The sequence below is a fragment of the Astatotilapia calliptera genome, chromosome 14 (assembly GCF_900246225.1).
Source record: "Astatotilapia calliptera chromosome 14, fAstCal1.2, whole genome shotgun sequence".
Lineage (NCBI taxonomy): Eukaryota > Metazoa > Chordata > Actinopteri > Cichliformes > Cichlidae > Astatotilapia > Astatotilapia calliptera.
Genome location: NC_039315.1, coordinates 11,715,690 through 11,731,194, shown reverse-complemented (window position 1 = coordinate 11,731,194; position 15,505 = coordinate 11,715,690). Strand labels below are relative to the sequence as shown.

General features: G+C 39.5%; 1 protein-coding gene across 2 annotated transcripts in view; it reads right to left on the bottom strand.

Moving 5' to 3' along the window:
* Window positions 1-857: 857 nt before the first annotated feature.
* rpa1 (replication protein A1) overlaps window positions 858-15,505 on the bottom strand; it is a 33,198-nt gene continuing 18,550 nt past the window's right edge. For both annotated transcript variants that reach the window (XM_026192758.1, XM_026192757.1), the window contains exons 13-17: window positions 10,753-10,882; window positions 6,453-6,629; window positions 5,248-5,355; window positions 4,867-4,953; window positions 858-1,594 (exon numbers count right to left, since the gene is read on the bottom strand). In XM_026192758.1, coding sequence (XP_026048543.1) covers window positions 1,487-1,594; window positions 4,867-4,953; window positions 5,248-5,355; window positions 6,453-6,629; window positions 10,753-10,882 — 610 coding nt within the window. In that variant the 3' untranslated portion in view covers window positions 858-1,486. The remainder of the gene's footprint in view (window positions 1,595-4,866; window positions 4,954-5,247; window positions 5,356-6,452; window positions 6,630-10,752; window positions 10,883-15,505) is intronic.

Genomic DNA, 15,505 nt, shown 5'->3' with positions numbered 1-15,505 from the left:
AAAGCTTATGGGGCAGCAGATGTAAACAAGGACAATGCCACCTCACCACAACAAAGTCCCCAGAGATGCTGCAAGATCTACAAACCTCATCCTCAACAGTAGTGCACAAGCACATGAATAAAAAACAAAAATCAGTTTGGATGCCTTAAAAGCCCCAATGTCTTTGTGTTTGGTAGACTAAACAGAATAAAGCATTACTGTCTATATTTGACACCATCTGACACTACATCCAAGTTGTGTTGCTCTGAAAATACTCTGAATGTACTGCAACATCTAGAAAAGCACTAATAACTGAAATGAAAAGGAAGAGAGGTTTTTTTTTTTTTTTTTTTTTTTTTAAAAGGCTACCTGGAAAGAAATGGAGGGGTCTGGTTATAGTAAACCTAATCCATGTCTCCAAGCATGTTTCCCCTCCAAGTAAAACTTACCTTTCCTTACCATTTAAAGACAGGTCGAATCCATTTCAACACACTACAGGCAACAGAAACGATCAACAGAAACTAGATGTTATCACAAGAAAAATGGGAAGGTGCAGCCTCACTGATGTTCTGCTTTAATAGAACATGAAAGTGAAGTTTGCAGGGAATCTGTTGCACATCTGAGCAAAACCTTTGGAGATTGAGGGCATTGTGCACCAGCTCTCGCATAAATCCCCTGAATGCACACTGGGGGCGGGGGGCGCACACATTATTGATGTTTACTATTTTTAAAAAAAAACAAATAAAAAAAAAAAAACAAGAAAAATGGGGGGGGGGGGGGGGGGGGGTTCAGCCCAGGATCAGGTGTTCCAAGCACTATTGTTTTGCATTAATTATGCACAATACTTAACAGGAATACACTTTTTTTTTTTTTAAACGTGATTACAAATATCTTTATTCCGACTGATAATTATCACAAATAAACAAAACTACAGAATCTGTGAAACACACAGTGGACACAAATATGTCTCTACTTAACACAAAACAGAACGTAGTACATTTCCCATTAGGCCCACACTGCACATGTGTGTATGTGCTTATGTTTGCAAGTATGTGAGAGTCGGAGGAGGAAAAAATAAAATAAAAAAAAGAAAGAGTGGGAAAGCAAATGGTCTTATCTGGCATGCGCAGGTCCAGCCCTGCCATTCTAAGTGCACGTCAGAGGGTGAAAAGGAGTGCTTGCTACTTTGCTGGTTTTCTGCTTAAAAGCAGCTACCACCTCCACATGACCACAGTATACACATAAACAGGTGGCTTACTTAAGACAGACACTGTGGTGATTTCTTCTTTTGTGCCTTACTGACCCACTCTCTTCTGACTTCATATAATAACAAAAAAAGAAAAGATCCTTTTTATATGATCATGACAAAAGGACAAAGAGTACCAAAAGATCATTTTGACCTAGCTGATTGGCAAGCAAAAACTACAACACAGTGACAGCCTTTTTTTTGTACAGAAAATGAAAGATTTGCAAGGACAAACAAAACTAGAACACTTGTCAAAGGTTCCTAGTGGTTAGCCGCCAGTTTCCTTATGTTCAGGATCAACCTCTTGCTATACTCTTTATGATCAACAGGCTTTACATCCATCACTGTAGCTTTAATCCTCGATTCATCCTGTCAGAAAGAAAATGACATTCATATGAGAAATGGCATAAAAAAAAAAATCAAGTCCAACAGATAGATGTATGTACGTATACACATATATATATCTCCATTTCTCTATATCATATATAGATATCCATCTATACAACAAAGACAGACAGATCAATATATATCTGTCTCTATCGATATAGATAGATATATCTCCAAATGGCTGTATAAATATATAGAGCCATTTGGACTTTGGCATTTATCCCATGGTAAATGTTTTCAACAAGATTTTGCTAACGACTAAAAATCATTATGTAATATAATTAATTACCAATGAAAGACAGAGTCGAACATTTAAAGCCTTAGACATCTCCATAGCTGTCTAGACAGGGGAAGGCCGTTCTACCAGGGCTATTACTCTCTGCATTTAAACAGTGGTTACACTCCTTTTGTCTCCGCTGATCATCTGTTGCTTAAGTGGGTGAAAAGTAAACCATTTTTCTTTGGATATGAACCCAATTGTTTAAGAAAATATTAATCCTTTTAGATCTTAATGCTTGGTTTTTTTTGTAAGTGAAATATGCAGACAAATATAAAGCGACCTCAAACTGCTCAAATTTAATCATATGAATGGAAATTGATGTTAGAATCAGGGCAGAAGACCTAGGGGAGTCCTGCACGGTGCACATTTTAGCACAGGAAGGCCAAATTTCACAAATGCTAAAAGCAAGAAGTTCAGATATAAATATGGGTGTTTTATTTAATTATCACGAAAAGTAAAGTTCATCAATTAAACACAAAGCAGTTGTACCAGTTCTGCCTAAACTGTAACAAAAATTGAAGGCTAATGAACACACTCCACGTATCCCACATAAAAAGGTGGACACAGCTTTCCACTCTTAAAACCAATGCAAAGTGTGTAAAACCTTCACTCTCTCCAAAAACCAGCAGGGGCGACTCATCTGGCTAGGAGAAAAGTCATGTACTGTGAAGAGATTACTATAGGAGAACAAGTGCACTGCTCACCTACAACCCCAGTAAACGCTTTCCTAGAAAGACTTCAGTCCTATTTATTACAACATTATGCTCTTTTTGTCCCCATAAGAGTCACGTAGTCTCACATAGTGCAAGACTGGGCAATTCATTTGCTTTACTCCAGGGCTACTTTGTGATTGGCAAGTTTTTACTATGTGCATGCAATGTCCCTCAGGTGACAGACTGAACTTCAACTACCAACAGTTGACATCATGGTAGATATGTCCTTTTATATACAGTCTGTTTATCCTGGGAGTGTTATACCAGTAGTTCCTTCCAGACTGGAAAATGGATGAGTGCAACTCATCCAGTTTGGAGTGGTGGAGTAAAAAGCCTGCTGTGCTGAGACCAATCAGTGCCAGAAACCACTTGGCTCCCCTCTAAACTCACACCCCTCACCTTGCACTAAAGCCCCAAAGTGTGTGATAAGAGAGGACCACATCCCATCAGACAGAACTCATGAGGGCAAAATAAGGGAGATATCCCTTCAAATCCAGCTATTTCTATTTAAAACTGGAATAGTAGTGATCAATGTGGGAGAAAAGCTACAATAAAAACTCTAGAGCTACTTGGTTCCAGGCAAGTAAAAGGTCAAGTACTGACTTGAAATATTTATGAGATCAAATAAACAATTGATCAAAGTATTTAATCTACAGATTTACATTAAATTAAATTATGTGTAACATTTTTTGCATGATAAATATAATTAAGAAGTTTCACCAATTAATCATAGTATTACACAGCCCCCATACTGCGCTTAAAAGGACAATAATATCATTTATTTAAGACCTTATGCATAGAAATGTAGTTCAATGAGATTAATAATGGCAACCTCAGGTTTTGACTTTGACACCAGCAACATCCCACAACCCTGTCTTTGTTTTTTATTTTAGTATGAGTTTCATTCTAATTTGAGTTTGTTCGCATCGTTAATTCCAAACATATCTCCTTCACACTCTGTTTTAACTGTACAACCATTAAATAATGTGATAATCAGAGAAGGCGCTCTACTTTGTTGTACATATACATTTAAAAAAAAAAAAATTATTTGTACCAGTTAAAAAAAATTAAAATAAAAGGAGAAAGATGTAATAAAAAAATAGCAATAAAATGGGAAAGGATTTCCTACAGTATGAGATGAAACTTTTCATTTTCTTTAACCAGCATTATAAAATACAAAGGATATGATGGCAACGATACTTAATAAGTCCTTAATTGCTGAAACAATCCAATAATTATCTAAATTGCCAGTGCTTGATTACCTTCTTAAGTTTAATTTGAATAATTGCACTGCATCGCATCTGTGTATTTGGCTAAAAATGTGATGGATTCTATTCTAACATGTGATATAGCTAGACTGACCTTTAAATGTGCTGATGGTGTGTTTCACTGTCTTACTGGCATTACAGAAGGTAATTTTATTACACTCCTTACGGGGGAACTTCATTCAGTTAAAACGAAGAGTGTAATTCCCTAAAATATTCTGATGATGCTCTTTAGAGGGGTCCGGTCAATATGCAAGTCACACTGTGTTACAGCGGACTGTTATCAACTGTTAAGAACCTGCTTTGTCCCACATCAAGCCTATAAATCAAAGTACACAACAATGTGTGAGAGCATGACACAATGGCTGGATTGTAGCGCTGAGAAGTAGAAAATAAACTCAAAGAGGGGTTGCAGGTGTCTCTGTTGAAGGAATATGGGGTTTGGAGACAGAAGCCAATACATGCTTGTAGCAGTGCCATTGGCAGTTAGGATGCTGAGCTGAATGTGACAGACACAGTGGCCCTTTTTTGTGTGTTGAAGGCGGATGCAGTCTCTGGCTTGGCTCCAGACTTCCTGCTCAGAGTCCCAGCCCAATCAATTCTTTTATGTGCTTCCCTCAAAACAAACCTCTATCTGTGTGGCCTACAGGAAATACTGACCGCAGCTAATCTGTGTGTGCATCCTTCACAAAGCCACTGAAAATGAGCAGCATCCCAGGACAAACACTGACGGCTTCTCTCTTTTTTTTTTTTAAGACGCAGTTCTGCCAGTCAAAATGGGAAAACTCTCCCATGTTAAAAAGAAGAACAACAAAAACAACCAGAACCTCTTATGTTCCCGCTGTGAAGTTTCAGTAGTTCAGGGACGCAGAGACACGGCCTCATTTTTCTCAAGATTTCTTTTTTTCTCTCTAAATGCATGTGGTCTGTCTGACACTGTGCTGCAGCGACAAAACCCTGGGCATTTTTTCACACTACCACAAAATTTTTACTTACATTATACGTTTCCAGCTTCACTCTGTTGCGGAAGACAAAAGTGTTGAAGTTGGCATGCTGGAAGACCTCATCGAAGGCAGCTTCATTCTGAATTTTAATTAAAAGTTCAGATATAATCCTTTAATCAAAAGCCAGTTTCATCAAACAGTCTTGAGTGCAAAGGAAAGTAAGTGTCTGACAAAACAAACAAACAAACAAAAAGCTTTGATTTTTCTAAGTAATTATAAATAGAAGAAACAAAGCACCACAGGTTTCAGACATATTTGCATTTGTCTACAGAAACGTATGTGTGTGCATGTTTGGGGAGCATGAAGCTTAAAGTTTAGCTCTGCCCTGGTCGTTCCCTGAGGAAAGTATTACATTCAGCAGAGAAAGCCTCACCGAGTCCTTGAGCTGCCCCAGGTAAGCTGCATTCTGGCCCAGGATAGCCTCTGCACTCTCCTGGAAGCAAGTCACCCACTGGTTGTCCCCATAATCTGCAATGTTGGCCTGACGGATAATAAAGGGGGGAAAAAAAAGTTAAATGCATAAACAACTATTGACCAGAGTAGCCTGGCTTATATCAAACAAACACCCTTTCACAAAATGTAACAGTTAGTGGATAGCCTATGTACTCCCGGCAAGTGTGACACAAACACAAAAGCGCGCGCGCACACAGGTTAAGCTAAAGCTTGAGCATAATAATAATAATAATAATAATAATAATAATAATAATAATAATAATTATAAGTCAACTGGTGAGTGGTACGAAACAAAACCAGCCTATTTCAGATGCATGCCTCTCACTGCTTGTTGCTCACCGAGTTTGTCTTTTATACTTAAAAATGCAGTTTGTTTGCATTCATGTCTGTTTTGTGTAAAATGGTAATGCCGACGGGAAAGCTGCTGCAATTAACCCAACGTAACTAACCACGCAAAATGGGAATACAACATGTGTCTTCATTACACTGCGTCACAGAAACTGCAGAATGGGATTTATACATCTCTAAATTTAATCACAAAGAGCAGATTGGGAATATGTTTAAACAGAGAGAGCCATAAAAGGGGTGGATTGGATTGAGCCCCAGGATATAATAGGCAATATAAAGGTAGGGATGGGCTTTTTAAAAAAAAAAAAAAAAAAAAAAAAAAAAAGCTACAACATTTTCGCTGGAAGCAATTTGATTGTTCTTTGAAGCTCGCTTTCAAATGACTGTGCACAGTTGTGGCAGACTTGTGACGTGCTAGTTTTAGTTAGTGGACTTCATATTAGACCTGATTTAATACATTTTTTTGCAGTCGAGCTACAGATAGACCTTCGTGACAGTTGCAGCAGTCTTTTGCATTGCACTGTTCTCCTCCTTGTACATGACATGTAATTTACAAAATCTTCACCAATCTGATGCCTGGTAGTTTATTAGATGTATTATTAGATTATTTATTAGACGTATTAGAAGAATCATTGACTCAGGATTCAACGAAAACGATCTTTCAATGTGTGCATGGGCATATATGTTTCTGCACGTGGATGCCATCGCTTAAAAAGAAAAAGAAAGAAAGAAAAGACTGCCAGAAGCTTTTCGGGGGACCCACGCTGAATCACTTACAGAGAGGATGAGGCGGTACTTGAAGTTGGGGAATTCCTTGTCACACTTCTCACACCGAAACATGCCATTCTGCTGGTCAACCACTTTTTTGTTGCAGTCTTGGCTCGGGCAGGCCTGATAAAGACAGTTTTCCTTGCGCAGAAACACAATCGTAGCTACGCAGGTGTAGTAGTCAGCCTAAACAAAAGACCCAAAAAAAAAAAAAGTATAAACATTGTAACTGTGACATACTCATCACGTCTCACTCTCATGACCTTTGTGTTGTGGATGTTGACTAATGCAAACCAAAATAGAAACAGGATAAAATTAATATTAAGATGGCATTTTTGGGACTATGCAGTGATATATGCGAATAGTCAGAAATAAACTTATCATTTAAGGAGCAGATGCATAACCAACACTGCCAACCAGAATGCTAATGGCAACACAAATGCCAACTATTGAGGGAGCTGCTGCTTTTCCACGGATTCAAACTTGAGAAACATGCTGCATGTAAACAGCTTCCAGGAAGTTTTCTTTGTTGTCATGGAAAACATCAACCAAGTGACATTTGCCATAGTCGATGGAAACAAATCTCCTGACAGTTCTAGTTTCTAGTTGTCCTTTTATTCTCCGTCTTTGTTGCAGTCCAAAAGCTGACTGTTTTTGGAGAGTCTCCCACCTCATACTAACCTCAGAATAGCCTGTCATAACATAAGTCTGGCTTTTCTATGGTTTGATGAAGGATGAATAACTGTGCCTTGGCAAAGCAACTGACCTTCCATGTCTGATAATGTTCAAGTCAGATGTCAGAAAACCATGAAAATGTCTGTAATAACTTGGTTAACTTAAATACAAACAAGAGCAAAGTGCAATAAAAATATGATTTTTAAACTGCTCTTCTGTTCATACTGACCATGGCTATTACATGACATACAATCACCTCAATTAACTTCCAGCTCAAGGACAATTGTTACTTAATGTCACTTGCCCTTAGGAATGAGGTAAATGACAGGGAGAAAATACGGGGGAAACAAATCTTGTTTCAACACACAGCAAATGTCTAAGCTTTCTTTTTTTAAACCCTTGACTATTTTGATTGAGCAAAAATATAACCCTGACACCAACCTCTACTAGTTTTCCAAGAGCTCCAATTAATCAAGTAAATACCTCTTTAATTAACGTGTGACAGACCAGTAGGAACAGGGCAGAAGAACTTGTTTTTTTTGGCCCTGTCACTGGCTTTTACAAATGGGATGTCAAGCCAACAAGTGGAGGGTGACCACTTGCTGTCAGAAAGGGCAGAGGGGCAATGTGGAAACTTGAGGTTGTGGCACACAAAGACTTTGTGACGGCAACAATTAATTGCAACAAAGTTCTCTGGGTGCGGCCTTGAAAGCCTGACCCCATGCCCTTATGTATAGGATGCCTCAGAGGGTTAAAGGCCGGACAAACCTCATTTGTCAAAACAGAGCCTCATCATGTGCCCAAAAGAAATTCACCTGAAATTGGCTGAATATTTGTGTTAAAAATGTTAGAAAGATTAAATCCATCAACAAGTTGCGTTGATGGACGAAGAAGAAGGAACAGATACTTTCAGCTGCACCCTTAATCACAAGGGGTCACCACAGTAAGTAGCTCTTCATGTTTTGGCAGATCCTCAATGCCCTTCCAGACAGGACACAAAAGGGATCTCGTCTCCTACTGGGATCGAACCGGAGCTCTTCTGCTTGTGAGGCAAATGTGTAAACCACTGCTAACCAATAGCGTTATTTGTAATTTGAAATCATTCATCTCAGCACAGTAGATGTTTGACGGGGGTCACTAATTGACTTATGCTCACTATTTAAAACACAATTACTCCTTAAACAAAGTATATTTTATTTAACAGTCTCACTCCTGTACTTTGTCTGAAGCATTTTCTTGCTTTCCTAAGCTTCCACGTAGCCAGAATATCAATCCTTACAGTCTCAAACTTGTTCTCATTGATCCCCTCATAACTGCTTGCATCTATTAATTGTCCCAGTTTTATGGGGCGTTTTCATCATACTGTGATGATTACTAATGTGTTAAATTATGTTAAACTACACAAATTAAGATCTCAGCACAGGTCACATTATCCATTTTGGAGAATTTATACACCTCACTGAGCTCCATTTCCCTCAACAGCACTGATGAAAAAACGAGGAAATTGAACATATATTACTTTACCTATTTGAGGGCAAGGAATTACATTACAAATGGGCAAAGAATAAAGCCAATGTAGAATCTAATCAGCACTAGAATTAAATGTGACTTTCACCAAGAACATACAACAGGGCTATGGAGGAGACACCCACAAGGCAATGTATTATATTGCATTAGGATTAGGAACTTTTGTAGGATTCGGTTTTAAGCGCACATACAGTGGGGCAAAAAAGTATTTAGTCAGCCACCGATTGTGCAAGTTCCCCCACTTAAAATGATGACAGAGGTCAGTAATTTGCACCAGAGGTACACTTCAACTGTGAGAGACAGAATGTGAAAAAAAAAAAAAAATCCATGAATCCAAATGGTAGGATTTGTAAAGAATTTATTCGTAAATCAGGGTGGAAAATAAGTATTTGGTCAATAACAAAAATACAACTCAATACTTTGTAACATAACCTTTGTTGGCAATAACAGAGGTCAAACGTTTACTATAGGTCTTTACCAGGTTTGCACACACAGTAGCTGGTATTTTGGCCCATTCCTCCATGCAGATCTTCTCCAGAGCAGTGATCTTTTGGGGCTGTCGCCGAGCAACACGGACTTTCAACTCCCACCACAGATTTTCTATGGGGTTGAGGTCTGGAGACTGGCTAGGCCACTCCAGGACTTTCAAATGCTTCTTACGGAGCCACTCCTTTGTTGCCCGGGCGGTGTGTTTTGGATCATTGTCATGTTGGAAGACCCAGCCTCGTTTCATCTTCAAAGTTCTCACTGATGGAAGGAGGTTTTGGCTCAAAATCTCACGATACATGGCCCCATTCATTCTGTCCTTAACACGGATCAGTCGTCCTGTCCCCTTGGCAGAAAAACAGCCCCATAGCATGATGTTTCCACCCCCATGCTTCACAGTAGGTATGGTGTTCTTGGGATGCAACTCAGTATTCTTCTTCCTCCAAACACGACGAGTTGAGTTTATACCAAAAAGTTCTACTTTGGTTTCATCTGACCACATGACATTCTCCCAATCCTCTGCTGTATCATCCATGTGCTCTCTGGCAAACTTCAGACGGACCTGGACATGCACTGGCTTCAGCAGCGGAACACGTCTGGCACTGCGGGATTTGATCCCCTGCCGTTGTAGTGTGTTACTGATGGTGACCTTTGTTACTTTGGTCCCAGCGCTCTGCAGGTCATTCACCAGGTCCCCCCGTGTGGTTCTGGGATCTTTGCTCACCGTTCTCATGATCATTTTGACCCCACGGGATGAGATCTTGCGTGGAGCCCCAGATCGAGGGAGATTATCAGTGGTCTTGTATGTCTTCCATTTTCTGATGATTGCTCCCACAGTTGATTTTTTCACACCAAGCTGCTTGCCTATTGTAGATTCACTCTTCCCAGTCTGGTGCAGGTCTACAATACTTTTCCTGGTGTCCTTCGAAAGCTCTTTGGTCTTGGCCATGGCGGAGGTTGGAGTCTGACTGTTTGAGGCTGTGGACAGGTGTCTTTTATACAGATGATGAGTTCAAACAGGTGCCATTCATACAGGTAACGAGTGGGGGACAGAAAAGCTTCTTACTGAAGACGTTACAGGTCTGTGAGAGCCAGAGATTTTCCTTGTTTGAGGTGACCAAATACTTATTTTCCACCCTAATTTACGAATAAATTCTTTACAAATCCTACCATGTGGATTCATGGATTTTTTTTTTTCACATTCTGTCTCTCACAGTTGAAGTGTACCTCTGGTGCAAATTACTGACCTCTGTCATCATTTTAAGTGGGGGAACTTGCACAATCGGTGGCTGACTAAATACTTTTTTGCCCCACTGTACGTGTTGGTGCAGTGCTTTTATACAACGCCGATTCCAAAGCCTTTTTGCTTCAGGTTTGCAAAGCAGAGCTAGAAGTAAAAGCTACAATACAGAAGCCTATACAGAAATGCAGCATGCACCTTGGATTTTTAATAACAAATGCATTTTGACTGCGAGCATTTCATATTTATTGTTTGGGATTCAACAGCGGCCTTTCAGTGTGTCCTTGAATATCTTCAAAGAGGCAACCTTGAATAACAATATTGGGGTTACCATATCTTTAATGTTCAAGCGTGTCAACACAAAGCCGTGCGTGTGTGTACCTTGTCTCCGTGTCCCAGATGCTCAGTCTTAACGTCAGATAGAGACTTCCAGTTGGTGTTTCCTCCCCCGCTGCCACCTTTCACCTCTGTCAGAGACTGTCCATCCATAGCGTGCCCCTCCTTGTCATACCTGTGTAGAATACAGCAAATACCAGTTGCTGCTGATTTGACCCGAATAAATGGTTTTATTACTGATTAAGCTCTCGATTATTCTTTAGTTAATTGTTTGGACTACAAATTTGCAAAAGTGATTAAAATGTGTATTGCTCATTTTGTCAGACTAATAGTTCAAAGCCAACGCATTTTAAATTCACTCACAAAGGACCAAGACAAACAAAGCATTTTCACATTTGACAAACAAATATTTCCAGTTTAAATAAAAATGGCTTATTTGATTATGTAAATAGCTGTCATTTAATTTTCTGTCACTGATTTTATGATAAAAGCTGTGTTAAGTATATCTTTTTATTACATTCACTAGATTCCTGAATTATATGACAGTAAAAGTAAAAGAAAAACTATAATTGATAATATCAGAGCTCATATTTTATTCTATGCAATTCTCTCTAATGGACAGTTTGATCACTCCACTAATACATCAAAGGCGTTTACCCCTAAGCTGGAAAGCATTTTTACAGTTTGAAATGGGAGCGGCGCATTTTTTACAGATTCTAAAAACGTCAGTGCCGTGACAAGGGGTTGAGCATCTTTTCAGCACTGGGCATTTGCCGTTTTTTCTGATTTCCAATAGCCAAAATATTTTCAGCTTTCACAGTGGAGGACTGGCAGGACACATTCAATACCAACCAACCATCACATCACACTTGTAAAGGTGCTGAATAACAGTCAAAAAGTTAATACTGCTAGTGCAGAGTCTCCAAGGGACTCTCAGGCATTCCCAACCAGGCTTTTTCATAAGAGCACTTTCAGCTGTGGGGGAAGGGGGGAAAAAAAAAAAAAGATAACCTTTGGTCTACACACCAAATAAGGAATCATAGGGGTCTTTACAACAGTCTTCAGCCTGAAAAGTGACATAATTTGTAGTGCTTTATAAGATTTTTGTGTAGCTCCCTCTGGAGGCATGAAAAGCTTTATACATATGCAGTTATGGAAAAACATGTTGATGTGTACAATCTGTGGTCTTCCCTTAAATAAATGCACCATGGTAAGTTGATAAAATTATATGTAACATATTTCGACTCGTCACAACACTGCTGTGCAGAAGCCCACTTATAGACTGCAACATTCATTTTAACACATCCCAACCCAGGCAGGAGGCACAATACGCTGCTGTTCACATGACTATCAACAGACTGCAGGCTGTCTATTTAACAGTTGAGTTTAAAAAAATAAAAATAAAAAAAAAAATAAAAAATTGTTGTGCAGAGAATCCGTTTGTGTTTGTCAAAGCAGGGACGGCTCATCTGAGGGGAAGGCAGGCTGAGAGGCTTGTGAAATGAATCAACAGCAGAGGGACTGATGAGCTGGCCAGGGTCAGGGCTGTTACGGTGATATCAGAAACCCATTTTCATCTAGTGTTCCCGGTAATTCAGGGAAGACAATGGGAGGGAAAAAAAAAAAAAAAAAAAGGGGGGGGGGGGGGGGGGGGGTAAGGCAAGGTAGACTGAGAAGACGGATGAGGGTAAAATGCACGTTGGGGGGGGGGGGGGGGGGGGGGGGGAATAGCAGTTTAAAACGGTCACCAAGATCAATACAGCTTCGTAATCTGTTGGCCACAAGGCAGAGCAGCGTATGGCAAGGCCGGGTTGTAAATACAGGGAGAACTTGCTGTGCTCCTGACAAGCATGGCTAATAGAAAATATCCCCATTAACATTTTACACTGCGGCCCAAGCGAAACACAGGTTGTCGATTTCCAGCTCCTCCTAACAAATGTAAACAATTCCTTAAAGTGGCACCAATTTCCTCACCAGTGTACCCAATTCTGTCTGCATCCAATCAGGAGCTTCCCCTGACCAATCAAATGACAAAACAGATGGCATTCCTTGGCATGGATTAATGTCTCTAAAGAAATTATCGCCAGAGAAGGCAAATGCACAATATTTAAGAAAAGAAAAAACTGCAGAATAGCAAGACTTCACATGGCTTCTCTGGTAACCTGATAGACAAATACCCAGAAGAAAATAGTGACTGAGTTCATTTTAAAAAAGAAAATCTGCTGCAGGAAACAGAAATGGCTCACAAAAAGTAGTGGTTGTGATAAAGAAGACAAAAAGAGGGCAAATTCGGTCTGGCAGAAAATGTGCAACAGACAAGTGAGAGTGGAAAGATCCAGGCCTGGAGCAGAGTGGTTTCAGTAAGACAAGAACACCATGATATCTGGCTGGAGGTTGGCAGACGCATGAATGTGCATAACACAGACATGTCAAGTGTCACTGTACAGGAATGGGGACATGTCAGATAAAGGGACATGAAGTAATGGTGGAAGACTAAGCTCCAGCCTAGGGCTGCCACGATTACGTCGACTATCAAAATTGTTGACGACTAATTTAATAGTCGACGCGTCGTTTGAAGCTTTGTAAGATCCCAAAAGACACAGGAATAAATAGTAGAATTTAAGAGTGTAATAACGGACTGAAACAGAAGATGGCAGCACTGCATGTACAAGGATGCCAGCTGCCGTTAAACCCCAAAGAAGAAGAAGCAGTGTCCGGTATCGTAGCTGTGTCCAAATTCGGGAACCGCATCCTCCTGTGCCCACATTTGTAGGCCGATTACTTTACAGCGACACGACAAAGACTGTCCAAATTCGAAGACTCCGACAAATGCGCCCTTCATTTCCCCAGATTTGAAGGATGGGTCCGGGTGTATACTTCGTGGCCCAACCTATCCCAGAATTCATAGCGCGGCCCAGCTCAGTTTCCAACAATGGCGGCAACTAGTTAGTTTTAATATTACTCTTATTATTCTTTCTGGGTCACAAAATAAACATTTAACTTATTTTCAGGAGAGAATGTAGCTGTGTAAACCTCAAATATCTGCTCAGTTTATCAAGACACCACATATTTTCAAAAGTGCTCCAACGTTTTCGAAGACGTCTGTTATCCAACAGCTCGATAGCTAGCCGGGGTTCAAGGCTCACTAGAGCCGGTGAGAACACCGGACTCCCGGCAAATCGTTTTAAAACCCACCACGGTCTTTCGCTACTCAGGTTAAACATGATATATAAGTCACTTAGATAACTTAAAAATGTTATTGTTTGGCTTTTTTCAGTATTTTATTTGTTCCTGAGTAAATCGGTTTGGCTTTTTACACAGCTGAATAAACGTCAAGCAGACAACTGATTATCAGAAGTGTGAGATGCTTGAGAATATACTCCAGTGTCCTGTTATATTTTAGATAGCAAGGAGCAGATGGCTGAGTTTATTAAACTCACAGATCACAATCTGCAAATTTCATTAAAATTTAATAAACTATCATCTTGTCTTTATTTTTAGTTAGCACATACCTTAAACACTTAAAGCTGTAACCTAATGATAGTTATATAAGAACAGATGCTGCTGGTGCAATAAGCTGTACATTGTACGTCCAAGCAACATATTTTACTTTTTTTTTTCTAAATCAAATCAATACAGCACAGTTAAAGATTATGGTAACATAACAGTCAATTCAATGATAGATCATGTTCTCCACACAACTGTGCTCAAATTTGTTTGCATCTTAGCTGGCCTAATTACATATGCGCTATGCACAAATCCAAATGCTGTAGTCACAATATGCAAGACAGAAAATGTCAGTTTGGACTGTGACTAAATGAGCTGATGACAAATGTCTGAGGTTGACAGCTTAAAAAAAAAAAAAAAAAAAAAAAAAAAAAAAAAAAAAGAGTATAAACCTGACAAAAGTGTCAGAACAGGGACTACACCACCTGACATTTTAGGAAAAGACAGGAAGGCGATCTAAATGTGCTGTTGCCACCTAATGGACAACCAAAACTTCACATTTAGATACAAAAAAATGCTAATGTGAAGTCTGATTCTGGAGATTCCTGCAAAGGGCGTAGGCCTTCACTCTGATGTCTCAGAACAAGGTACAAACATCTAAGACTAACAGAAGGCCAAGAATATTAGTGCTGGATTGTTACCAAAATAAATGAATTCTCCAGCAAGGTCATGAAATGTTTTAACAGGGATATTTTTTTGGTCTTTTTAATCACCAATAGAGTTTAGAAGAAACAGCTGCAATTCAGCTTTAATTCAAAGGGTTAACCAAAATATATGAAACCCTCTGTTACCATAAGAAATTAATATAATCATAAATAAACTACTCAATTTCAGTACTTTGTCAAGAGTCATTTGCAGGCAATGCAAATGACTCTGTAGTCATTTGCACTCTGTTGCCTGTAGTCAATAACATGTCAACATCAAAGGATGGGTTTGCTTTGTGATGCTTCGCCAGGGTTTTCACTGTAATGGTCTTCATGTGTTTTTGCTGTGTATTGGTCTTTCTGCCCAATGCTGCTTGACTGGTCTGAGATTATAGACCAGTATATAAAGGATGGATGTAGCCACAGTGCCATCACCCACTGGTTTGGACTCTGCTTTAAAGGAGCTTATCCGACTCACAATTCATCACAATTCTAAGGTTATTTCCCATAAAATGGCCCAATCTGGGTGAAGACCAATTACTTAAGTAAGTAAGATTAAATTCTGACCAATACTTTGGAGATGCTGGGATTCTTGGGAATTATAGACAGCTGGAAACCTCGTCATCGCAAAAGTGCCGCTTTAGACC